We start from the raw sequence: 27,733 nt of genomic DNA, 5'->3' as shown, positions 1-27,733 counted from the left end.
GGTGTACAGAAAAGAAAATTGAATTTGAGCCCACTTTGGGTCATAAAATTAATGTGATAACTCATCTTTCAGACGTTGTAGGCCAAACTTTGTGCAAAATTCTATTTTTGAGTAAATCCGGGATGAAAGTGTGTATTTTTTTTTCCGCATTGGATAATGCAGGCGCACGGATTATACGTCAGCCTGTACACGATTCACCAGCCACTGGTATTGGATCCGTAATCCGTCATTCAAACGTCTGAGACACGCACACACACACGGAGCTCGGGCTCGCCCCAAGCTTTGAATATCCCGCCTGCTCGATAACGACCAATCAAATTCGTTTTCCTCACTCGGGTAAACTCGTGTTGCAGCTCGTGACAACTCGGCGCGACAAACAGGACAAACGGCCATTTCTGTACACCTTTAATAGCGGACAAATATAATGCTTTATGCAAATACAACTTTATTAAAAACAATGACAAATATTGTCGCTGAACCCTCAAAGGCCTCACTGCTGTTGGCATTAAATAACGACGTGATGGCTCCTCCATCCCATTGGTAACTAACTGTCACCAGCGACCGTTTAGCTCAGGTTCTGCAGATGATTCATTTCCGGCAACTGATTCAAGCTCCAGGTCAAAGGTCAATATAGGAGGAGAAAGGAATTTGCATTAATGCGTTGTTATTATTGCATTGACGCTGACAGCTCTAATTTGCATATATTTTATATTGTGTGTAAGCTGAAGGTGTAATTTAACAGACTTGAATGGACACTTAAAGCTGCACTAATCAATATTTATACATTGATAATGAGTCAGATGACATGTGCTCCTCTTAGCATCTCTCAGATAATTGTTTATCCAGATGAATGTTGCTCCGTATTTACAGCTTGTTCATTTGCAAGTTGCTCATAATAAAAATGCACATAAGCATTTACATCCACAGACTATAGGGACTTATAGTTGTGCCTCTGTGCGTGCGTGTGTAGTTCACTATTTTCCTGATGAACCCATCTGGACCCATGTGATGTCACATAAAAAAGTCCCAGGGTTCCTCCTCACATTGTATAGTACAGTTGGATGGAGAGCTTCCCCGCTGCGTCATTTACTGTCATTAATGGTGATGATGGAGACAATTGCTCATTTATCACAAGAAGTGGTGCAGTGTGTGCATCCCACAATGGCTCCTCTCCATAGGGCCTCAGTCTTATTCACACACTGAAGGTCCATTCTCGCACTAATGACGGTCCAGATGCAACGAGTCACTGTTACTGTCTGCGAGGAATGAGCTCTTTTACACACTGCAGCTGTCCTGTTTTTTTTTTTTTTTTTTTGATATATAATAATTTTTGCTTTTGTCATGATTATGCAACTCTCCTTTTTTTTTTCCTTTCCAACTATACTTCTTGGGAAAAAGTGCAGTTGGACGGAGGGTGGCGACTCCAGCACAGAGGAGTAGCAGGGGTGCTTAGAGATGATAATCGCTTATAGAGTTGTGAGGTTTCTAATTGTGCTTTCATGAGCCGTCGTTGATTAATGGACATAGTTGACAGACATCTTGTGATTGTTGTCCACATGTGCACCATCCGCAGGGGTGCTGCTGAAGAATCCACTTGCGGCCTTCCAGCAGCAGCATTGTGGTGACTCTTTTCTGAGAGAGGAGAGCAAGAGAGAGGGAGAGAGAGAGGCAGGAGGAGGAGGAGGAGGAGGAGGAGGGGGGAGAAGGTGGAAGAAAAGGAGTGGGAGCAGAGAAAAGAGAATGAAACTTTTAGGCTTTGGGCAGCGCTGTTGTAAAGGGGAGTGAATGAGTGCGGGGGCCGTGCAGCCAGCCACATGGGCCGTTCTCACTCGGGATAATGGAGGCCTTTCTGTGGTTCTTAACCCTCCTTGTCGCACGCTGGGAACGGGCAGCCGTCCGCCCCGTCGCTGACAACAGACACGCTCAGACATGCTCACCCGCTGGATAATTGAATTTTACACCCAGAAAAGTAAAGTCACCTCCTCCTTCCTCCTCCTTCCTCCTCCTCCTCCCTGGATGGGTCCCCAGCTACACGTGGCCCTGACAGGAAACTCTCCCAGGATCAACATCTCATCCTGGGGACCAGTCCAAACCAAGAGCCACTTCACATCAATGCACCACATTGATCCTAGTTGTATTAGATAGATAGATAGATAGATAGATAGATAGATAGATAGATAGATAGATAGATAGATAGATAGATGATACATACATACATACATACATACATACATACATAGATGGATACATAGATACATACATAGATACATAGATACATACATAGATAGATACAAAAATAGATAGATAGATAGATAGATAAATAGATACATACATAGATAGACACATAGATAAATACAGATAGATAGATACATACATAGATACTAACAGCAGCATTCACGTCATTCATTGCAACAACGAAAAATAAGAAACATTTTGCACTTTTTAAATGTTTCAACAACTATTGGATTGATTGCCATTCAAATTTTGCACATGTCAAGGTTCAGTATTTCTTAATTTGTCATTTTTTCGTGCACAAACGTACATCAGTATTGAAATACTGTGTCCCCCAGCAAGTACCATGCAGCAAGAACAGGTTAAAATGTACAAAAGGAAACTTCAAATATACCAATGAAATAACAATAAACAATGTAATCATGACTTAAATGTGAGGTTATTGGATATAAACTTTAAAGTGCTGCCAGCTGTTTTATCACCTCTGCAGACTGTGCAGCACCACAACAAAGACGTGTAGTGTTACTGGCAGCGAGTGCTCTGTAATTAGTTTCCTACACAACAAGATGCAGATTAGATTGGTGTGTTGTTTTCAAGAGTTTGTTTAAGGGGGAGACCCGAGGCCCCTAACTGAGGGGGATTACATGTTAATGTAGAGCTGGTTGTGTTGTAAAGAGACAGCGATCCTGACCCTCCCTCCCTCCCTCTCTCCCTCCCTCTCCCTCCCTCTCTCTCCATCTCTCTGTCTCCCTCCCTCCCTTCTTTCTCTGACAGTGCATGGCTTCCTACCCTCGGGCTGATGATCTCGTTGGAGAGGAGGAGGAGGTGATGGGTGGGGGGATAGGAGGAGGACCAGGGTCACCGCTCTCCCCGGTTCTCTGACCAAACACAAAAAAGGTGTTTCCTCCCCGCAGCCGTGGTCACTTTCACCTGTCACTCACGCTCCCTCTCTGCGTCACCCAGCGGCTGCAGGTGAGCGTCTGAGCGTCGGGCCGGCGGCTCCTCCACCAAACCAAACCAAGTCCCCCGGGGTGGAGGTGGGGGAGGGGGAGGGGGAGGGGGGGTTGTTGTGTCCTTACGTCACCTGGGAGCGTCAGACGCCGGGGTATAGGTGCACATGACATGCACAAGCTGCCCACAACAAGATCATTGTGGCCTCATGCAACCTGAGAGTCATGACTGCAAGCCACTTTTTCATTTTGACCACCTTACATCTGAGTTTTACCTCCAAATATTTTACTTTTTTAAGGCAAGGCAAGGCAAGGCAAGGCAAGGCAAGGCAAGGCAAGGCAAGGCAAGGCAAGGCAAGGCATCTTATATAGTGCATTTCATACCAAGGCAACTCAATGTGCTTTACATAAAGACAAAACATTAAAAATAAGAAGCATAAAACAGAGAAAAAGTACACGTAAAATTTTAGAACAGATGCATGGACTCTACCATGTTTCATCTCTGTTTAACCCTCCTGTTGTCCTCCTGGGTCAAGGAAGGAAGGAAGGACAAAGGGAAAGATGGGAGGAAAGAAGGAAGGGGAAAAGGAGGGAAAGAAAGATGGAGAGAGGGAACAGATTCGTTTAAGGAAGGAAGGGAAAAAGGAAGGAAAGGAAAGAAAGATGGAGGGATATGGAACAGATTTGTTCATGGGAGGAATAAGAAGGAAGGAAGAAGGAAAAGAAGGAAGGGAAAAGGGAAGGAAAGGAAAGAAAGATGGAGGGATATGGAACAGATTTGTTCAAGGAAGGAATAAGGAGGAAAAGAAGGAAGGGAAAGGCGAAGGAAAGAAAAGAAAGATGGAGGGATATGGAACAGATTTGTTTAAGGAAGGAATAAGAAGGAAGGAAGAAGGGAAAGAAGGAAGGGAAAAAGGAAGGAAAGGAAAGAAAGGTGGAGGGATATGGAACAGATTTGTTGAAGGAAGGAAGAAGGGAAAGAAGGAAGGGAAAAGGGAAGGAAAGAAAGGAAAGATGGAGGGATAGGGAGCAGATCAGGTCAATCGGATCAAAAGAGCGAGGAAGAAGAAGTAAGGACGAAGGGAAGGGAGGAAGGAAGGAAAGAAGGAAGGGAAAAAGGATTGTGGAAGGAAGGAAGGGAAGAAGGAAGGATGGAGGAAGGGAACAGATTGGGTCAATTTGACAGGAGGGTTAAATGATCAAGACCTGCACACAAACAGGTGACGCATGTTTCCATACCTATTTAAAGCAGCACATGCACCTGGAGCTTCACATTAAACATGCATTTCTTCACATGCAATGAATGAAACATGTAAAAAAACAGCAGAGTTTAGCTTGTATGAACACATCTATCAGTGTTCACACCTGCAGATTGAAACAGACTTATTTCAAACCAAATTAAACATTAAATCTCATGTGGTTTGAGACTCTGGGGGATTTAAAAACCTACATTTCTTATGGAGCACTGCAGAAAGGAGACAGTAATAAAATGATTTATTCTTGTCGCCCAGGATTAAAGAGGAATTTACCACATCAACAAACATTTCACCTCATCATCACTCAGTAAAAATTGCTAAACTAAAGCTAATCTAAGCCACGGCTCGTGCTGTTATTCTGTGACGCACCATAAACCTCTCCACACTCTGTTCCCTCTCCGTCTCATTCATCAGGTTGTTTCATCTCCTGTGTGTGTGTGTGTGTGTGTGTGTGTGTGTTTGCCTTTCTGAGCCGCGCTGCGCTCTGTGTTTACCCAGCCGTCACTGGCAGAATGTACAGTGACGAGCACAGAGACTTAATGAGAACTCTGTGATTGACCGACATTCAGGCAGCGCGCCGCACCATATACCTGATGAGCGCTGAGAGCAAACACACACACACACATAGACACACATACACATACACAGAGAAGGGCCGTCACTCTGCAGCTGTTAGTTGTGCTCGAGTCATTTCCTCAATGTAGATAAATGTTGTTTTATGATGGTGATGTGAATTTAACAAAGATAGACGGGTCATAAATTCCCCTTTACGTTATAAAAGTGACAATTGATCCCAGAGTTATCGCGCTGCTGGCACTTAAAAGCAAATCATTGATCTGACAACATTTGTTATTTTCTATAAATAACCTGTCACTGGGCAAATACAGTAAATCAGCCTTTAAATGAAGCATTTAATTCATAAATCATGATTTCTACATGCAAATTCAATGTTTCCTTTAATGTTAAAGTGTTGATATTAATGGTTCTAGTCCTGGTAAAACTGCATTATTGTGGTATTGCAAATCCCAGAGAAAAAATAATGAAGCAAATACAGATGTCAATATTAAGTTAAAGTGTCTTTAAGCAAAATCCTAAACCCCAACCTGTTCCAGGATCTCCAAAATATCACTTAACCTGCACTTCAACCAGAAAATAAGATGCATAAATACATTTTTTGCTTGATTTTATTGCGCTTCTATCATGAAGGGAGTAAATTCTCTGAAGTGTGTTGTAAAGTTTTTAAGAGCAGGAAATATAATGTGCAAAAAAAGATGGTAAAGAAGAAGAAAAGCGACAAGAAGATCAACAATAATTCAAATTCTTGCATACAGATCACTCCACTGTAAACTTGTTTAGTTACAATCAACAAGACTTTCTTACGTAGTAGCATGGCTTCATCTCCAAAGACACTGGATCATACAACTCCCACAATGCACCTGGATAAATTTCTTCAAACACTGTGCCAAGTTGTACTGAGCTTTAACTGTAGAACTGGTGGCATCCAGAGTTTATATCTGAACTGTATAGGTATACCTCCGCCCAAAGATATAGTCCCTTTCTTTGCAATACTGCAGTAAATCTTTTAATCTGGAACTGTTCACCTGTGTTACTTTGATAACTGTTTTTAACTCTTGTTTTAACTCTTTTCTTATTCGGTTGCTGTCGTAGCACTTTGAGATTTCTTGTTAAATGTAAAGTGCGTTAGTTTATAGATGTGTGTTTAAAGTATTTAGTTTTTTCATGTGTAGTAATGATCTCTCTCTCTCTCTCTGCCAGCAGAGGACGACATTGGCCTCCCTCCCATCAGCCCCTCTTCTCCTCCTCTTCTCCTCTCTGTCCCCAGCGACGGCCCCTCCCATCAAAGCCATAACCTCTCCTAATCCCCCCCCCACATACACACACACACACATACACATACACACACACACACACACACACACACACACCCCTTGTTGCCCTGGAGACGGCTCAGACGAGCAGGTGATGCATTGACAGGGAGCAGATGGTTCCCTGTGGAGGTAAGCATGGCTGAACAATGCTTCCATATTCATCATAAAGTCTCGCTAACTCTCTGCGTCTCTCCCTCCTTCAGCCGCCAGCGCACACATAACTTCAAAGCTGAACGAGTCGAGCTTTCACTGACCAACTCGTATACTCACCCCAACGTCGCCCGTGCACACACACTGCACACTGAGCCGCGGTGATAATGTTGTGACAGGTTATGAGACGGACACTTGTGATAAATAGAAGCTCCTCCACAGAGATGGACAGAGTACTCCACCCCAGTACTTGAGTAAGAGTAGTAAATACTACTGGTCCAAATATACTCAGTTACAAGTAAAAGTAGCTCAGTCGACATGTTACTCAAGTAAGAGTAAAAAACTACTTGCTTTTAAAGGTACTTAAATCCAAAATTACATGCTTTTAAATTTACTTTAAAGCAGAAGTAAGCGATCCGGTTGTTTTGGCTAACTTCCTGTCAGCAGATGGAGTTAGCAGGCCCCGCCCTCGTCCCTATGTCACCACATTCACGCGCATCCCTTGGCTGCACACACAGAGAGGACCGCCCCTTTATGCCGTTCTCTCTCCTCATTGGATAAAGGTTGTAGGATACAAGGAAAGTTTTCTCCTTGGCTTACAGCAGAGCAGAGTGACTGACAGACCCGTGTTTCAGACCAAACACTCTATGTAAGTGATTGCTGTCGGAAGATATAACAATTTAAGACTTATATTAACACAAACATTCACCTTACTTCTGCTTTAAGTAAAAGTAAGAGTAAGAGTAAATTCCTTATTTTTCACATCAATGAATTACTATAATTTTTTCTAAATGAATTTAAGGACCTTTTAACTCTTGTTTCTGAGAATGAACTCTTTGAATCCACCTGCACTGATGTGCTGCTTTTAGGGGTTAGGGTTTCCTTCTTTGACAAACACAGCTTGTGTCCAATAGGATTTTAGAAAAAAACAAAAGAGCAGACCTGAAAGTAACGAGTACTTTTCAGCCTTCCTAGAAATTAACTCAAGTAAAAGTAAAAAATATTTGTCTTGGAAATGTATGCAAGTAAGAGTAATAAGTACCAAAGAAATCTAAAACTCAAGTAAAGTACAAATCATCTGGATTTGTACAGTACTCAAGTAAATTTACTCCGTTACTGTCCACCACTGCTCCTCCATTCAGATTCAGAGGACACCGTTTTTTATTTTACAGTAGCTGGGATGGGAGGCAGGAAAAGTAAAGACAGACAATAGAGAGCTCCTTCCCTCGGCCTCCCTGCGCTTGTCTTCTGCAGGTGTTTTCGGGCTTTTCGCCGCAGTAACTCACTGGTCTAAAGAAGCTCCTTCTTTTAGCCCCCTGTCTCCCCTGGAGATAAAGTACAGACACCCCACTCTCCCTGTCTTTCTTTCAGCTAACTCCTGAATAATCCAGCAACAATACAGGCGCTCTGAGGCAGTGTGCAGCGATTCGCCGCAGGCCTGACTTGTTTTTTTTTTTGGGGGGGGGGGGGGTGCAGCATTATGGAGATCAGCTAATGCATGTAAAACACTGCATCCATTTTTTTTTTATTGGAACAAGTGGTAAAAGGAGGAAAAAAAAGAAAAAGTGTGTGGTACAATAGAGGCTGTGGAGCGCTACGCTTAACCCACCACACCTGGAGCACACAACAGGGGGTGAGAGTGGCAGCCCACCTCCTCCTCCTCCTCCTCCCATCATCACCAGCACCACAGCACCTATCAATACAGGCTGTAAGGAGCTTGGTTGGGCTGCAGGAGGAGGAGGAGGAGGAGGGTGGGGTTGGGTGAGGTGGGGGCTGCCTGTATTCACGGCCTGACTATGATAAAGACGCACAGTGAGGAGCCATTCAAGAGCCCTGTGCCCATAATGGAGTCACTAATAGGTGCCTATTCAGCAAGGAAAGTGTTTTCTGGAGGAGAAAAAAAAAAAAAAGTTTGGGGGGGAAGCAACAATCACTTTGTCTGCTGCCTTGTGTATGTAAAATTTATGCAGCGCTCCACCCCTCCGCCCTTATCCAACTCTTTCTGCTGTCTTTTTTTTTCTTTCTTTAAAGAGCGTCGCGCAGTGAATAGACTACATGCATAGTTTGGAGTCTTCCTTTCATCCTTACTTGAAAATAAATTGAATGGTGTGTCCTCGAGTGAGTCCAGTCCAGCGGCAGGGATCTCAAAACGGGGATACACACTCTTTCTTTCTTTTCTTTTCTTTCTTTTTTTTTTTTTTTACCTCCCTCTCTCCATAAATCTGTTGTTCCGTATGCACAGGTGACCGACTCTTACATAAATTTCGTTGGCAAAATCCTGCATGCACTGCAGCCTGGACTTTCTCTTTGTATAAGCGCCTGTGTGTGTTCATAATTGGCATTTAGATACGGATGAGTTTTCAGTGTAAAATATCACAAGAAGGTAGAAGTTCCACTTTTAAAGTACACAGCTGTTCATCAAATCAGTTAAAGTTGACCAATATAATAATATTTAGGACAGTTTTATCTTCTTAGCAGTCTTGCAAGAGCTGCAACAATTGTTGTGTTTACAAAATCGAAAGGTGATCATACTGTACATCCTCCTCTGAGCAGCTACTTTATTAATTTATTCAGTGTTGATTTTAATTGGAAAGTGAGTCTGGCTTCAGCAGTAGAAAGGAAACAGATATATAGAGCAGAGGCAAAACAAACTTGTTGGACTGGAGATGGGTTTGGAGATTATAAAAGGAAACAGCTGTTAATGTTAATAACATAAGATAAACTTACAAATAAGACATGAAGTCTATTAAAAATCTATACCACAGATTGCATGATTTGCAATCTCTAACTATATTTGGATGATGTCGTATAGGGTTTACTAGGCCAAAGGGTTTGGCCCTTGATATCATTCCACTCGATATGTTTCATACAAGTAATGACTTGATTATGTTGTTACAAGCTTGTGTGCAGCAATTACAACTTCTCCTGTGAAGACACATCATGTATCATTACAACTGGGATATATAAATATACAAACAGGCAGCTATGGATTCTTCATGAAACTACAACAGCAAATTCTTGTCTGCATGTTGCACCTGTTGCTGTGAAAGTCACAAATCAGATCTTGTCAGTGTTCGTCAAATCATTTTCACTTTAATGAACCAAGATCTTGGATACAGCTGTGGCTGATGTGCAGGCCTGATCGTGCCAGTGCCGATAGCAACTATATTTGCTGCTGCTGACCCCCCTCCCTCCCTCCCTCCCTTGGTGCAGAGGCACCAGGGGAGCAGAGCTCGTGGATGAGCTGACTAATCTTGAAATGCTGGGACCATATTGAAAGAGGGGACATGAACTGAGAAATACTGGGACCATATTGTGCTGCATGTCAAAGGGCTTAGCTGACAGATTGATGAGATGCGGAAATAGCAGAGCTAACCGGGGGGGCTGGAGCTTGAGGAGAGAGGGGAATGGAGCGGGAGGGGGAAGGAGGGGGGTGCGGGGGGGGTCCCAGCATGGCATGGCAACCAGGATTTGGAGTCAGAGCAGGACTCCCCGCAGCCCCACCGGTGCAGGTCACCGCTCTTTGATTCTGGGTCTCTCTGCCGACAAAGGGCAGCACGCAGTGGGCCGGGCGGCTCTCCTTAGAATAGCATGAAAGCCCTTGTAATGGTATTTTTATGTGTTTTGTGAGAGGCTTTGTCAGCTTTTGTGTGCTGATGTATGTGTTTATTTGTGTTGTGTGTGTATGTGTGTGTGTGCACCATCTAAATTGGCCTTTTTTGACCATTATTTCAGTCTAATTGAGAGAAAGTCTTTAAAAAAACAACAACTTCAAGGTATTTTCATTTAGAGATTTTCACTGCAAATGTGCCAGTATCATTTTAACTCTTAGTTGAACAATTGTTTTTCTCTTCTTGGTCTTATAGAGAGAAGATTAGAAATTAAAAACCACTATAATCAAAATTTTATTTTTATATTTTTTTTCTGCAGTATGGGCCTCTATAAACTAATTGTTTTAGCTTTACAGTCCATAATTCAAATGTTCTGCTTCACTTCTGCCATAGTTTATCTCTTTTAAGCAGAAAAGCTGTACATTGAACTGAACTGAATTGAAACAAGGATCCACCACATTCACAAAAAAATACTGAGATTTTCCGACCATACATTTCCGCTCACACAACAATGCATTTTCTGGCAGTGTCTTAGCAACTCTTATTGTGGCATCTGGATTACCCAAAGTGCACTGCAGAGCCCCCGTAGGGTCGGACAGAGGGGAGACTTCAGGCAGAGTCAGTGTGCTTTGGAGGGGACGAGGTCATGGTGCTGCTGTAATCTGGAGAGTTTTAGAAAAAAAATGGAATAAAGGAGACTTGTGTGTTTTTTTGCAGATGATGCAGAAGACAAATGTCTCAGGATTAGGATTGTTTTTTAGCAGAAGTGGGACAGTGGTTATGTGTGTGTGTATGTGTGTGTGTGTGGGTTGGCCGCCAAGTGTTTGGTCTGGCGGTCACCATGGAGAACAGGGACTGACTCACTGACTCACTGCTCCTTACTGGTTCACAGGCCTCGTTAATGTTACACCAAGAGCATATTCGCTAAGATTTTTTCCAGCGCTACAAATCTGAAGATGAAGAACCTCAAATCCAAGACACACTCTAGATAATAAGCTTTGATCACAGATACAGATAGAGGGCTGTTCAGAACATGCACACACACACACTCGCAGTCACACACACTGGTGAGGTCTGATTTGTGGAACTGATAGGGTCCATTGTTTCCACAGCACTTGCCACTATATGCCCTGTAATGTAATTAGGGCCAGGAGATTTATGCTGCTGTATGGCAGCCCAGAACCTGATCCGTGTTGTGTCTGGAGTCGGGCTGAAAAGCCCTCTCTCTGTCCAGCTGGTCCTGGTTTCTGCTCTGGCCTCTGTCACTGTGTGGAGCTACAGCGCTGCTCGCTCCCTAATTGAAAGCTTTGGTTTACTGTCCTTTACTGGCCTTGTTGTCCTGTTGCATCTGGAAAAAATATGGAGGTGGATGTTCATAATTTGTCTGAAAATTTGTAGCAAACTCTGATGGGAATCTCAGGCTGTGCTTTTGTGTTTGCCAATGAAATGCTGTGCATGAGAGACCTGCACTGGTTTAGCAGGATGGTAATTATTAACAGCCATAAGCTATTTAAATAGACTTGTTTTTCTTTTTTTTTGCCTCCCACAGAGAGGCATTGCCACAGTTCCTCTTCTCTTAAACAACTCAGCCACAAAGACTGAAGCTATACAGCAGGAAACGTCAGGATTTTAATGGTGACAATGAGGAGACTGAGGCATTAGAGCTCATTGAACATGTCTGCTGTGGACAGAGCAGCAGCTCCGGAGCGTCACTGCAGGGAAAACAGACCTTCCAGAAATCAGGATTTCAGGCGTCCTTTGAGACTTGTGTCTCGGCCCAGACATCCCGTCAGCAGCAGCAGCAGCAGCACCAGCACCTGGTCGCCTGGGCCCGGCCCCCGTTCTGCACAGCACGCGCACATGAGGGTGAGTCCATCCATGCCCACCCACCCAGCTCTCTTCTCTCCCACTAAATCCACAGCTGAGCGGCCGGCCCGCTGCCGCCACCGCCCACAACTCCAATATCCCAAATGAAAGACACGTCAAACGCTGCTGAATGAGCCCCATGTAGAGAACATGAGAGAGAAGATCCGTAAGACCCGGAGCATCTGTCCACCTCTCTGACACTAATGAATGTTAAGTAGGTTAGCTGCTGGTGTGCCACTGTCCCATAGGTCATTGTGACTGGTGGTGGCAGCGGGGCTGTGCTTTTGTCAGGGTGCGCCAGCCCCCTGTGAGACGCCGAAAATGGCTGGGCCGCTTACTCCATGCACACAATCCCAGCGCCAATAGTTGCCATATTGATCCTTCTTGCTTGCAGATTAAAGCATAAAAGGAGCTCTGTCCTATCAGCGGGGGTCCCCACTGACTCCCAGAGCTCATTTCAGGGTCACAGAGTCCTTGCAGCCCCCTGACCCGAGCCCCAATATGAACACACACAAACACCGGTGCAAGGGCTGCATGGACAGAAACCTTTCCAGGGATGAACTCCATTAAACAGGATTGGTCGGATGCTCACATTCATGGCTCATTATAGCTGACCCCGGCCTTTCTCTTTTCTCAATCTGGGTGCTCTCCCATTCTGTCCCCGGCTCTAACCTGGCCAAAGACATGCTGAGGTGGTCACCCTCACCTTTTGTTTGCCATTGATAGCTCGGACGTTTTGCTCGATTGTCTTCTGAACTGGATCTCCTCATCCGTTGTGTATAGCGCTGCATTGTCGAGTTCCTGTGGTGTGCTTTTAAAGTTTTGTCTCTTTAGCTTTAGAAAGTGTGTCTCTTTTGTCTCAATCTTAGTCGGTTTGTAGTCAAATCCGGTGACTCAAGGGGGACTGGAACTAAATATGAACATTTGGGTTATCGTCGTCGGCAGTCGTCTTGATACGAAAGTTCAGGATAGTCTTTGTAAATGTGGATTTATACATCCTCATATATAGACTTATATCACAAATACATCACAGTGTGCTGCATGACAATGTGACAGTATGACAAGGGCACTTATTGTGAGAATTATCATCAGAATCTGCAGATTTCAGCTCATTGCTCAACCGTTTTGGCTTTCAACACTTTTATAGGCTAGCGTCATTTCCACCTTCAGTTGTAAAAAATAATTATGTGCATGTGAACTTATTTTCCTCAGGACTAAAAATAGAATAAATCCTGGAATAAACATTCATCAGGTGGGCAGAAACTCAACGAACTAGCTCATTGCATAATATATTTCAACAATGAAGTACTTACTGTAAAAAGTTGAATTATTTACACACGCTGACCGACCATATTGGTTTTCAAGTCTGTATAAATATACAACGTCCTTGGCGCTGACCTCACCGAGACGGAGCTCCGGTCTCCGGCTCCCTGCTCGATGCCTGTTGCCTCAATTAAACGTTGATTAAATGCCTTTTAATGTGCCCTGACTCACAGACAGGGTGTAATCAGGTGAAACAGAATTAATAAAGCATCCAGTGTGGTGCTCAGGAGAGAAGGAAGGGCTCCCCTGAGAAAGACAGACAGATGGCGGCAGGAGTCACCAGAGAGAGGAGAAAGCAGAGTGGGAGAGGGGATAAAGCAAAGACCAGCCACCACTTTGGTGATTAGCTCCAAATTGGTAATTTGATCTGGCCCCTTCCACCTACTCTTTATTGATAAGAAAGGCCATATTTGACCTTATTTCCCCCCCTGCTGACTCAGACCGGCAGCTTCGCACTTCCTGTTCTCCCGAGTCCTGCCGGCCCACGCCGCTCTGCGCTCAATGGATCCGACAGGAAGTACCTTGAGGTGGAGTTTGCGTGGAAAAAGGGGGGACACACGGCGGCAACACATGCACAGTGGAAAGCCCATCTGCCAGGAATCTGCCTAATCTCATCATCTGAATTGAACAAGGAAAAGAGGAGCAGCAATCACTTTAGACAAACCCTCTATGGGATTATGTGTTGTATTCGTGATGATGGGTCAAACCATGACTTCAAAGGCAGAGCAAGGCCATCGACTGATGCAATTTGGTTTGAGCTAATGGAGCAGCAGCTTCATTACAGGCCTGGCTTTTTACTGTATGTCCATGTGTCATCAAACTACGTATCATACTGTAGCTGTTGAGATTGAAAGTTAATGCTTGATATTGGAAACAAAAGCTTTTTATCACAGTTTTCACTGCAACTGGGGGTTTTCACTGTTGTTATCACAATTTCCATTTCATACGAGCACTTTACTCCACGTGGGTGGAGAAAACTAAGACTGAAAGACCTAGTAAACATTTGCAGAAATTTAGAAAATTAAATTTTCTCCCCGATGTTAAGACTTCCTGGAAAAATACCGCATTGAGCAAAACGTCTTCAACATTTACAATGCATTGGTGTAAACACTTTCTGCCAAGGAAGATGGTGTGATGAGATAGAAAGATCCCCTATTTCAGCAAAAAATAAACGTTGTGGTAAGCTTGTTTTGTCAAATAGCTAGTTTCACAATATGCAAACGGTTTGCTAAGCCCTCTCCTCTTACTACTGTCATGGTGCATATGGCTCATGTGCAGATTTCATTGATAGTGGCAGCAGATGAAAGAGCTGTTGGTTTCAGAAACTAAAAGCAGTTTTCTTCTGAACTTTGTTGGCTGAAGTGAGGCAGATTTTATAGATTTCACTTGATCAGCTACTTAGCTTTCACACTTTGATATTTAATCATATTATCATATTGATGTTTTCATATTTAAAATCTAAGAGAAATGGTCTTGGATAAGGAGTTTGGTTGCAGTTACTTAAAGCAGAAGTGAGTGATATATTTGTGTTAATAAGTCTTAAATAGTTATATCTTCCGACAGCAATCACTTACATAGAGTGTTTGGTCTGAAACACGGGTCTGTCAGTCACTCTGCTCTGCTCTGAGCCGAAGAGAAAACATTTATCGTATCCTACAGTTTTTATCCAATGAGGAGAGAGAACGGCATGCAGGGCTGTGTGTGCAGCCAAGGAACGCCGTGAATGTGGTGACTAGCGACGAGGACTGTTATGGTGCGTTCAAGGAAACTCGTATTTTTCCGACCGTGAAGTGGTACCAGTTCGATCTGGTACGAGTTCACCGGTCGGAAGTTACGAGTGGCCGTTATAGTGACTTTCACCAGTAAAACAGGTCGGAAAAACACGAGTGGGTTGCCTGGAACGCTACAAAGTCGTAAGTTGTGACTTGAAGCTGTAATTTACGATTTCAAAAGCCTGCCTGGAACGCAGCATTAGCGAAAACGACCGGATCACTCACTTCTGCTTTAAGTGTAAAATTGAAAATTTAAGGGCTGACCTACAGTAATGCTATCTGAAAGATAGAGATAGAGATATAGAGAAAACTTTATCCCCGAAGGGTAATAGGCTTTATGCACAGCACTACTACTTCCTGAATTAAGCCAGCTCCTACATTATTGGACCGACCGATTAATCCAGGTGTGTCTGACCATTGTTGGCAGGTCAGACACACCTGGATTAATCATACATATACATATATATATGTATGTATTATTTTTTCTGGTGTTGCACATGTGTTGGTGTTTTTGTCTGGAACAGAACTGTGAAAATGAATTTCCCCTCGGGGACAATAAATTATGAATCTGAATCTGAATCCTCTGCCTCTTCTGCCCATAAGGTGTGTATGTGGCTTTGCGCATGCGCAGTTTTGTGAGCAGCACGTACGTTCACGTTGCTTTCCTGAATTGTAAACAAACAGATACCCCCCCCCCTCGGTTTTAGTTTAGCAGCTGCAGTGATGGATAATTGTACCGGAGAAGCTCAACAACTTCATGAGCTTCATTTGAGGAATAAACGGCAGCTTTTTACCTTACGGGAGACCAACGCCTGAGCTACGGTAGCTAACAGTTAGCAGCTTTTACCTGGCGGGAGACCAACGCCTGAGCTACGGTAGCTAACAGTTAGCAGCTTTTACCTGACGGGAGACCAACGCCTGAGCTACGGTAGCTAACAGTTAGCAGCTTTTACAGGTTTTACCTACTTTCTCTCTCCCTCTCTTTCTTACACACGCAGGCACACACAGCCCAGGTTGTCTGTCATATCTGTTGTAAACCTTGTAATAATAGCTTGTTCAGTACAGTTAACATTATTGTTGCTTCGGTTTGAGTGTGGATTAATTGTTAACGGTTTGTTGTGTAATGTGAGCGGTGGTCCAATATCGCGATCCTGTTATTGATGAGTTGGGTTTCGATAACAGCTGATAACTGTGTGTAGATGGCATGGATTGTGATGAGAAGGTGTTGCACATATTTTAAGACATTCATAGAACATAAATTCATAAAAACATACATGGAGGTCATGTCATAGTGTCATGAATATAAGAATTATCATAAAAAAAAACACTACTGCCCCACATCTCAGTGCTTTAGGGATAGCATCCAGCACTAGCTTACACATTTTGGGGAAATGGTAGTCTATGCTGTGTGGACAGGTTGTTGGGAAGTAAATGTTTTTTTTCTTCTTTTACTTTATCTCTTTTCAAACAAAACTAAATTGTTGAATGCTCCGAAGACAATGGACAAGCCATATTTGACATTGACTGAAGTGCAGCTAATGTTAGCCTCTATAGCATCCAATGCTCGGACATGGTAAAGATGTCAATGAGTTTTCAGAAAATAAAGGATTTTATTTCAACTTGATCTCTAGTCAAACTAAAGAAATGTAGTTAGCCAAGATTGTGCTCCTTAGGTACAACACTATGTTAGACAATAACTGTCTAACGGTAGCTGAAACTGAGGTAGCATCTAGTGCTAGCTTCCATATGGTAGAGGAATGTGACAGTGTATTTTTTTCTGGAAGTAAATTACCTTTTTTTTCTGTTTATGTTGTCAAACACAATGTAGTTGGATAATAATGTGTTTATTAGATATCAAAGTATTGCTAGGAATCAAGCTATAACATATGAGATTTCTGCCTACCAATGGGTTTAGCAAGTTGCAGTTCACTACAGTGAACACATGACATTTGAAATACATTTAGTTTTAGCTTTAGTTGAAAGTTAAGGATTGATTTTCCTCATATATTTGAATTCTAGCCTTTTCTTTTGCCTTATTTTCTCTTTTCACTTCACTTAATTTCTCTTCTCTGTTGCCAAAAGGCCGTCCCAACCCCCAGCCACTTCATCCGCTACTGTCTGAAAATGTACTTGATTTCACATTCAGTATATAATTAGTAACAACAAGGTCATTGGGCCACAAGCACCCGTGATTTGCAGGGAAATTAGTTGTTGCTCCCTGACGGTTCATTATTCTGCTGCAATTAAGTCTTCTATTAAGGATGGAGAGGCTTGTGAGGTATTCCTGCCATAATGTGCATAATCATACGTGATGTGCTTTGTTAACTACAACAGGTACGGTCTAAATGAAGCCTGACAGACAAAGGCGATGAGATGGCCAGACCTGACGCTGGCCTCTAGCCTCTCACAGTGGCACTGAATGGGTTTGAGGGTCTGGCACAAGCTGGCAAAAAGCTTCACACCATTGCACTCCAAAGGAAAGGGAAACACACACATGTATGCACACATCAAGCCCCATTGTCCCCTCACCCTGCGAGCCCATTCTGCCCCCTGTCACCCACTCTGGTCTGGGGTTACAGCCCATGAATGAGGGGGTGAGTTCTGGGAGGATCTGCTCTCTCGCTCCCCGGAGTGGACCGGGCCCTGGAGCCGACTCAGTGTTTCTGGGAGCTGCCACGAGCTGCAAAGAGAGATGGATGAGCTGCTGTGTTGACTGCTGGGCACTGGCCGGTGAAGTGTCTTCCATTGATTGATGAGTTAACACAGCGTCCCCCCCATGCGCCACGGGTCAAACTGATGCACCCTGGTCATCATACCACCATACACCAGAGGAAGCTCACATGTAAAAAAGGAGAAAGAGATAAGGAAAAGACGTGTTTTTTTTGGTCTTTTTTTACTGAACAGATGTCGGACAGCGGCTGCGTCCATCATCGAGGCCTCAGCTTCTCCTCCAGTAGGAGTTCAAACCACTGGAGGTGTTTCACAGCAGCCCAGTAATCAAGACAGAGGGGTTGTTATTGCACCGGCGGGGGTTTAAATGTCTCTAGAGGGCCCTCTCACTGTGTGGCTTTATGTTTGTTGTGCCGGGATTCACTCATTGTTCCCGGCCTCGGGGGCCCACGGAGCAGGAGATTGAGCCTCTGAATGAAAGCAGTTCATCTATGAACTCTTTTGACTGATCAATCTCAATTTGCCTCCAATAGATCTGTTTTTAAGTTCCCCTCTGTAATCAATAAGTGTTTTTTTATTAGCTGGTCTATTCATTGAGCTTCTTCTTCCTCTCCTGTTTTCTTGCAGAGACCCGTTTATGTGTCTTTTGTCAGCAAGGCCGTCCTGTGGGAGAGAGGAGTCTGTCACTACACTGTGAGTGCCACAACAACTGCATTTAATTCAAATTCGACATTTTGAAAAAAAAAATTCTTATCTTGAATCTCTCTCTGATTTTTTCTGTGACGTTGGTACGAGTGCTTCGAACACTCTTATCTGCACAAACATCCTCTTATTAGCTGATGTACTGTTCTTCTCCTGTTAATGTGTGGGTGGTGAGATATGATGTTCGATGCCAAACAGTGCCCCGTTAATGGGTCACAGGTCATAATAGAGAAATTATGTTCCATATACACCGTCACATATAGTCACATATGATGTAGCGATATGTCGAACAGAACAACAAACAGATTCTTTTTTTTTTTGCTTCATATTGCTTCATAGTTTTACTGCAGTTCTTATTAGCAAACATTTCAGCTTTATTATTCCTACGCCCTCTGTGTGTTTCACCTGACTTCCAATAGTTCGATAAAAAACTGGATCATTTACGACAAGAGAAGTTTCTACAAATGAGAAAACTTTCTTAAATTACTCAACAACAAATTAAAAAAAAACGAAGACACATGCAAACTTTGAGGGCAGTTGTAACCAGTCACTCCATTTTATTATCAATTTATAATTATCGAATTATCAGTGGTAAAACTTGATTATTTGTGACGCACCTACATTTTCATCAATTTTGAAAGCATACTCATGATTAAAAATAATTAATCAGCAAGAATTTGGGAGCTGAAACCAATAAATATTCATTGTTTTTATTGTTAAATTATACTTTTTTTTTTATATAGGCCTAGATATTAAGCTTAAAGTTCAATGAAGTAAAGATTAAAAAAGTTAAACTCAATCCCAATGGTCTCGGTCTGCCCCTCTAATAAGTGAAAAGAAAGAGACACACACACATATACACTACACTACACACACACACTCCTTTCTCTCCTCCAACACTCACAAGTCTCCACCTCTCCCCTTTTGCTCAAAAGAGTCTGGGAGTGGATGTGCCACAATTAACAGTGGGGTTGCCATGGGGACAGCAGAGTTGTGTGGGCTGGCTTCCTGTCTTGGCCTCTGGTTAAACAAACAAGTAAAGTCGGCGGACAAAGACGCTCGCTGGTCCTTACAGCCTCATTTACATCCTCAACTGCCTCCAGCAAGTTCATCAGGACCTGGCATCCTCGCTCCGCCACCGTCGCCGCTGCTCTCCGACTCGCCTATATCTAATAAATCAGGCTTCATTGTGATGGTATAAAAAAAACAAAACAACCAACACTCCCCCTGTCGTACGGTGATGCAGCTTCTTCTTTTTTTTACGACCAGGGTGTCGTTGTCCAAACAGACAGGCGGGCGACAAGAGGCTGTTGACCCAGCAGTCTGCTTTAAATACTGTACAGTATACTGTCGGCGGCATCGAAGATCCTGCACTGTCACCGGGGACACGAGCTGCTATGGGACGGAGCAATGCACAGGTGCCCAAACAAGGCCACAGAGCTGCAGAGTTTAAAGGGATAGTTCAACATTTTTGCAAATTGGCCCATTGCCATATAATCCCTATAGTCTTAGCAGTAGGTTTGTTACCTTTAATTGTCGGTGCAAGCTATTTTTAGAACGGCGGAGCAGAGCCGCAAGCTGCTCAGAGCTACGCTACGGAGGCTAATGGGATTTCTTGGTTTCGCTCATCAAACAACTCCAAAATGCTCTGGTGAACAAGTTGTGACCTGCACATTCACCATGCTAAGAGACAATAATGTTATGTAGTAATGAGCCTCCGTAGCTTAGCTCTGAGCAGGTCCAATTTGCCAAAATGTTGAACTATCCCTTTAAAACTGAATGTGGGGTTCAGGATGAGGAGCTCCACCCCGGTGCTGTGTGGTTTCACCGGTGACAGTGACTAGAGAAATGTCTCATCACACCCTGATAATATAATTTGTTAAATACGGTAATAACGTCATAAAATCAGGGGTAGAAGAAACAAACTCCTTTTAAATTGAGTATAAATAAAAGGCATTTGTACTTTATTTCCATTTTATGCTACATTACACTTACATTATTGTAAAACTTTAGTTTGAAGTTGATCTACAGTAGCAAAAATACAGTACAAAACCACCTAGTTTTGTCTGAAGTACAGGTGCCTTTCAATGTTTTTTACACATTAATGCAGTGTTTTTCAACCTTTGGGTTGGGACCCCACGTGGGGTCGCCTGGAATTCAAATGGGGTCGCCTGAAATGTCTAGTAATTGAAGAAAAAACTAGAATTATTATTCTTTTTTAGATTATGATTAAAAACACCACACACAATCTTAAACAGCTGTTTTCTATACTTTCACTTTCTCGAATATAAATCCAGTTCAAATAAAATGCAGTTTATAAAAATATGAGCGGGCACATCTTGATTGACGTGCAATTGTCACATGATTGCGGGGTCGCCAGAAATTTGTGATGTCAAAAATGTGGTCACGAGCCAAAAAAGGGTTGTGAACCACTGCATTAATGCATCAGAAATAATCCAATTATGTGATCAATAATGACAGGTTGCACTCAACTGTCAACGATGTCCTGATGCTTTATAAACCAATTAAAGCCATTTAGATGAATAACTTTTGGGTTGCCAGGTTGTGAAAAAGCACCTCACTCAACTTAACCAAAGCCATTCATCAACAACTTATCATCATGAACAGTTTGCAGACTTGAAGGAATAAAAAAACGTATCGTATCGCTGCAAGACTTGATTGCTTATATAAAATTAAGTATTTATCAATTGATTATTAACATTTTTACTAGAATTTTTCAATCCAAGTGTTTTTTTCTCATTAAAGGTAAAGGTAAATCATTTTATAGACACTTTATAAAGCTTATAAAGACCTAAAGTTGCAGCAGCGTGTCTCATTTTGTTGCTTAGATACTTTTTTTTGTTGATGACGCTTTAACTCAATGTTCTTATACTGCGATGCTGCTGCTTTAACTCAAATAAAGTCAGATTTATTCCTCCGGCTCTGTATGTAATGCTGTGGTGCAGTGCTGCTGTCATCCTGCATGTACTCTGCTGCGTTGTGTTGTGTTGTGTTGTTTCAGGATGTGGGGGCTTCAGCGGTGCGGTGTGGTGTGGTGGGGTACTATAGCGGGAGGAGTTGACGGGCCCTCTGGGGGCTGCGTGGGCCTGTAAAGCGGGGTCATTGTCTAACCATCGAAAGTAAGAAAGTTGCTCTGAATGCTAAGCTGCATCTGAGCCTGGCTTCTGACACGAGCTGATAATCAGATTTACTCCCCTGAATCCGCCGGACTCCACAATGCGCCCCACTGTCGTCGTCCCCCGCTTCGCCTCTCGCCAGCATCCCCGACCCTTCGTCCACCCTCCCCTCCCTCCCTCCCTCCTCCCCCGCCACCACAGCAAAGCTAATTACACCCCGCAGAAACACAAATCTCCATGATTTAAAAAGTCACTTTTTTTTCTGGGGTTTAACCTTGTTAGGGCCTAAGCCTGGCTTTCCTTGTGTATCAGCTCTGTGAAGAATTCTCTGTTCCTGCAGACGCTGGGACATAGACACACTTCTGTCTCTGCTCGTAGTCGTCCGCCTGTCAGAGGGTTCACTCGGAGGCAGCGTAATTAAGTGTGTGTGTGTGTGTGCATGTATCATTGCTCATGTATGCTTGTGTGCATGCATGTGTGTGCATGTGTGTTGGTGTGTGTTTAGAGGTGAGGAGGGGGAGGGTGGAGGGGGTCGAAGGAGCACACGCAAGCCTGTCCTCTGCAGGCCATCTGGGACTCTGACTAACTAATAGACTTCCTACATTCATTGAGCAGCAGCAGCAGCGCTACTTGTACATCTCAATCAGGGAGCTGTTGACCACAAACAGGCCCATAATGACATTAGCCGGCTCTGGCTGTGTGAGGACAGCGTGTGGGTTGCCTGACGCCAGGAGGTCAGCCTGTTTCCTGGGGGCCTGCAGGGGGCCCGAGGGAGCCCACACGAGTGCTATCTATGGGTGTGCACAGACAGACGCTGCAGTGTTACCTACTGTCTGTCGCTGCTGGTGGACGTTGTGTGTGTGTCCCACTGGTTGACAGGTTACAGAGCAGCAGATCTGTGTTTTTGCTACAATGCTGAGTTTACGCAACTGAACCGCTGATTTTCGTTGTTGTGGATGTGAAATTGAAGCGTTGAAACAATGATGAACCAATGAAATTTCCTCTCAAACATTCAGGACAAACTTTCTCTCTCTCTTCAAGTATTTACACTACTCAAACATTGACAATACTATGTACAGTCCAGGCTTTATGGGTTAGGGTTAGCTGGGATGGGACTCAAATAGAGGGGAGCTTCACTGACTTTCATTTCAAATGTAGTGGCAACAAGAGGAAACACAAGAAGACAAGAAAACAGATGTGATTAAAGGTCAAGTTATGATATCATCAAGAAATGATTCAGTTTTATTACCACATTATTTCTGGTATTCACACTGGACTCTAACTTGGGAAAACTGCAACGTTAGAAATGATAAAGGTGGTGCACAAGTTAAAGGTAGAGAATATATTGACCATGCATCACTACTTATGGATCCAGAGGAATTCAAAAACACTCTTGAAGGGATAGTTCAACATTTTGGCAAATTGGCCCATTGCCATAATCCCTATAGTCTTAGCAGTAGGTTCGTTACCTTTAATTGTCGGTGCAAGCTATTTTTAGAACGACGGAGCAGAGCCGCGAGCTGGTCAGAGCTACACTACGGAGGCTAATGGGATTTCTTGGTTTCCCTCATCAAACTCATCAAATACACAATCCAACAACTCCAAAACGCTCTGGTGGACAAGTTGTGACCTGCACATTCACCACGCTATGAGATAATAACTGAATGTTGTTTTGTTTTGGAGGAAAATGCAGAGACTGCTTGCCGAAAAACTGACCGAAACGCGCATCAGCGGTTTTGCATGAATTTACCTTGAAAACAACTCTGTCTCGTAATGCTCCGTTATTATCTCATAGCGTGGTGAATGTGCAGGTCACAGCTTGTCCACCAGAGAGTTTTGGAGTTCTGAGCAGCTCGCGGCTCTGCTCCGCTGTTCTAAAAATAGCTTGCACCAACAATTAAAGGTAACAAACCTACTCCTAAAACTATAGGGATTATGACAATGGGCCAATTTGCCAAAATGTTGAACTATCCCTTTAAAATAGAGTCAGGTTCAGAAAATAAACTACAAATGGACAGAAAATAAAACAACTAGAGAGATTAAATCAAGTGCAGCAGGTGTAAACGGCTCTTTAGGGGGTCGACCTGGCGCCGAAACTCATCAGTGTGACCACGCACGATAAGAAACGTCAACGTGTGTGTTTAGAGGACACACAGCTTTGTACTGTACTGTACTGTATGCTGATTGCATTTGCGTGTATGGATGCATTAAAAGAGCTTTTTTGCGTGGGCCGTAATGACACAGACCTGCGTGCCCGGACCTGCTCTGCAAGAAGGTCACGAGTTTGATAACAGCAGCCGAGCGTCGGGCTCACAAAGGGGCCCGACTCCTGAAGCCCCCCGAGTGACAGGTAAAGGGGAGGGGGGAAGAGGAGCGTGGAGGAGAAAGGAGCTCCATCACCGGCTCTTGTTCTGCCGTTTCTACCTCACTTCTCCCTCTTTACATCAGAAGAATGCAAATCTTTAAAGCCTCCAGATCTGAGAGGAGGGAATCAGTGGAGATGGTGCAGGGATTTAAAAGCTGATCCTCCCTGTGTGAGTCACAGACAGTGACCCCACCTTCCTCCTCCTCCTCCTCCTCCCTTTCTCTCCCTTTCTCTTCTTTTTTTTCTGACTCTCTGTCTGAAGGTCTCCTGGTTCAGACAGATGTTGCACTCCTGCATTTTCTTGTTTGTTTTGATTGTGTGTTAAAAGGGTGAGGAGCCCGAACTTCAGATGCCGCTTTAAATCCAAGTCAAATAAAAGCCCCGCGTCTGTCGGCCATTTGTTACAAGTGTTTGCTCTCTAAAGGCCACAGAGGGTTTCACTGGCCGGCCGTCCTCTGTCCCTCCACGTTTTAAATATTGACTGTCCGTCCGTCCGTCCTGCTTTTTTACCTCTAAAGACTTTTATCACTCTCTGCCTCCTCTTCTTTCAACAGGAGGCAGCAGGTTGTGTGGGTGGAACAACAATAAAGATGTGTGCAGTTACTGTGTTGGCTGTGATCTGCTGTGTCAACACAAGGGGGCAGTGGTGGCACCGTGCATCATTTGAATTTACCCTCAACACACAGACACACACACACACAGTGGGGTTCCTCTTCAGGCTTTTATTTTGTGCTGCCATGGAACCAACACAGTTGTTTTCCAGAGAGACTTTTATTTTGAAAGTTGGTTAAGTGTCATAGTTCCTTTTTATTTTATGTATTGAACTCAGTTGCAACTGAACCAATTCTGGTTGGAACGTTTTTTTTTGTTCTTTTTTTTTACATAATATTTGTTTTTAGTTGTTTTTTTCCAGGTTCAGTTCAAGGGGAAAAAATCCTATAATTTCTTTTTTTTTGTCATTTTAATAGATTTTTTTTATTCTTTTGTATTTCTTTTTTTGTCGTTGAATGTATTCTACTTGTCAGGTATCTCATATAAATTTGTAATTTAAACTTTTTCATTATTATGTATTATTATATTTTTTTTCTTATTGATTTGTCGTACTTTCAATTTTTCATAATAGATCTTTTTTTTGTTTAGACACTTGGTTATTTGTCATATTTCTGTCAACATATTAATTTCATATTGAGTTATTTTAAATTATAAAATTTTCATTCATTTATTCATCCATTTTGTTATTGTGATTCTCTCACTTTCATTTTTCTCATTTTTTTAATGTTCCAAGTTTTCATTTTTCATTTTTTTCTGGATCCATCTTTACTAAGTTGTTATGAAACAGCAAAACTTTTATTTTGCACTATAATAAAGTCTTGTTCTTCTCTTCCAGGCCGAGGCTCGTCCTCCATATCGTCCATCTCTCTGTTACTGTCCACGCTTCTTGTCTCATATGAAAGTCCGTCCTGACGACCTCAGACCTCCGTGTTTCTGGCGCTCCGGGTCCAAACCACCGCCGCCGCCACCGCCGCCGCCGCCGCCTCCATGTCAGGGGAAACCGCTGCCTGCGCTCGCCCCTGCTGCCCCGAAGAGCCCGGCGGCGCTGGAGGGTGAGACTTATCATCAACACCTGGTGCTTTCACAGCAGCAGGAGGAGGAGGAGGAGGAGGAGAGCGTTGACTCCTTTGACTCCTTTGACTCCTCAGCTCTGCTCATTAACAACCTTTCTCGCCCTTTTCTTCTTCCTCCTCGGCTGCAGCAGCGGAGCGACGGGCCACCAAGCACGTCGTTATATAGCTCTTAATCTCTCTCTCTCTCTCTTTCTCTCTCTGTGGTTGTGGTTTGGTTAAGTGCAAATCTTGGCGGCTGAGGAAGTGCCCACAGCGCCGCCCTCCTGGTGGTCTTCTCCTCTCCTCTCCTCTGCTCGGTAAAAAGAGAAAAGGCCCCGGGGCCGCTCCTTTCAGGGCCTCGGCCTCTGATGTGAAGGCATTTTCCCCTCAGCACACACCTCAGCCTCCCAGCATGCCACTCTGCTTTCAGCCTGCTAGGGGTGTGTGTGTGTATGTGTGTGTGTGTGTGTGTGTGTGTGTAGAAGAGGAGGGGGTGTTTCTCAGCAGCACCAGGGTCTAATACTAATTATTCTACCATATGGTGGTCGACTCCCTCAACAATCGTCCTTAACCCCGCTCCCTGAAGAAACGTGCTGCGCCCAACGCCGTGGCTTTGCTGCTCTGACACATGTCATTCATATGCACATCAGCACACACACACACGTACACGTACACTTGTGTGTGTGTGTGTGTGTGTGTGTGTGTGTGTGTGTGTGTGTGTGTGTGTGTGTGTGTGTGTGTGTGTGTGTGTGTGTGTGTGTGTGTGTGTGTGTGTGTGTGTGTGTGTGTGTGTGTGTGTGTGTGTAACAGATGGGAATGGCAGGGCATTGTAAGAGGAGGCAGTGCAGAAATGTGCTCTCCAGTGCGTTCTCTTTATCCCCCTGTGCTGACTCCTCTCGGCGGCAGACCCCCAGGAAACAAGAGCAGATTGTCTGACACCCTCCTCACCCCTCCCTCCCTCCCTCCCTCACACACACATACACACACACACACACACACACACACACCCTCACAGTGGTCAACAAAAAAAAACTAGGAGGAGAGAGAAAGGAAGGGGTGTGCAAAGGCAGAGAGGGAAGAATGGAGAAGGCGAAAGGGAAATGGGCGGCGCTGGATGGAGTCGATGTTTGTGGAAGAGAAACTCAGAGGGATGAAAGGAAACGTTCGTAGTTAGACAGAGGGATGATGAATGAGAGAGAGATGGGGAAAAACAATGCAACAAGTGCTTTTAAAAAGGAGATCAAGTTTGCACTATAGAGGCAAACAAAAAAAACAAACAATGGTGAATCTTAACATTTCTGTGTTTCAGATGCAAATATCGGCTGTTTTATGTATTTTAAATCTGAATATCTGTGATTTTTGAACAGTAAATGAGTCACTGTAAAACTTGTGACAGTTACTTTTCACAATTTTTCACCATAAATGAAGTGGAGGGTAACAATCAGATTGATCTCTAAGAAAAGAATGTAAGTTTCAGCCACATATGGGTGATTATTTTAACTTTTATCATGAAAAAAGTAAGACTTAAAGCAGATATCAGCTTCACGGCCGTTTCGGCTAATGCTGCGTTCAAGGCAGGCTTTTGAAACCGTAAGTTACAGCTTCAAGTCACAACTACGACTTGGTAGCGTTCCAGGTAACCCGTAGCTCGTGTTTTTACCATCCTGTTGTCTGTGAAAGTTCCCTATAACGGCCACTCGTAACTTCCGACCCGTGAACTCGTACCAGATCGAACTGGTATGACTTCACAGGAAGGAAAAACACAAAGTACGAGTTTCTTTGAACGCACCATGAGTTAGCAGCCCCCGCCCTTGTCAGGCATCAATTGGTCCTCGTGCTACGTCACCACATTCACGCGCATCCCTTGGCTGCACACACAGCCCTTCATGCCGTTCTCTCTCCTCATTGGATAACACTTGTATCCCACAAGGAAAATTTTCTCCTCGGGTTACAGCAGAGCAGAGTGACGGAGAGACTCGTGTTTAGGCTGAAACACTTCATGTAAGTGATTGCTGACGGAAAATAGGACTATTTAGGACTTATATTAACAAAAACATTCCACTGATATCTGCTTTAAAAAAAAAAAAAAATCAGGTTTACAGCCACCTGATATCAAAAATATAATAAGCTGCAGCTTTGATCATCTGTTTATGGTGTTGCTAGGCAACCAAGTGTCAGAGTGAGCAGCTTTAAGGTTTTAAAAGTC

General features: G+C 43.6%; 1 protein-coding gene across 3 annotated transcripts; it reads left to right on the top strand.

The window, feature by feature from the left end:
* The first annotated feature begins 3,060 nt into the window (after positions 1-3,060).
* LOC311006840 (uncharacterized protein) lies at positions 3,061-26,170 on the top strand. Of its 3 annotated transcripts, none has more exons than XR_014596398.1 (4): positions 3,061-3,204; positions 6,218-6,456; positions 18,347-18,412; positions 25,311-26,170. XR_014596398.1 is itself a non-coding variant. In XM_083999824.1 (3 exons), exons 1-3 carry the CDS (start codon positions 11,763-11,765, stop codon positions 25,719-25,721), a joined length of 669 nt encoding a protein of 222 aa, XP_083855950.1. In that variant the 5' UTR covers positions 10,562-11,762; the 3' UTR covers positions 25,722-26,170. The 3 variants fall into 3 exon arrangements, 1 of the variants encoding a protein (XP_083855950.1); XR_014596399.1 differs by having other exon boundaries at positions 6,215-6,456; XM_083999824.1 differs by lacking the exons at positions 3,061-3,204; positions 6,218-6,456 and adding an exon at positions 10,562-11,954.
* The last annotated feature ends 1,563 nt before the right edge of the window (positions 26,171-27,733 follow it).

The sequence above is a fragment of the Trachurus trachurus genome, assembly GCF_905171665.1.
Source record: "Trachurus trachurus genome assembly, chromosome: 23".
In the NCBI taxonomy this organism is placed as follows: domain Eukaryota; kingdom Metazoa; phylum Chordata; class Actinopteri; order Carangiformes; family Carangidae; genus Trachurus; species Trachurus trachurus.
Note: the sequence above shows the minus strand (reverse complement) of the source record. Positions and strands in the feature narration are given on the sequence as shown.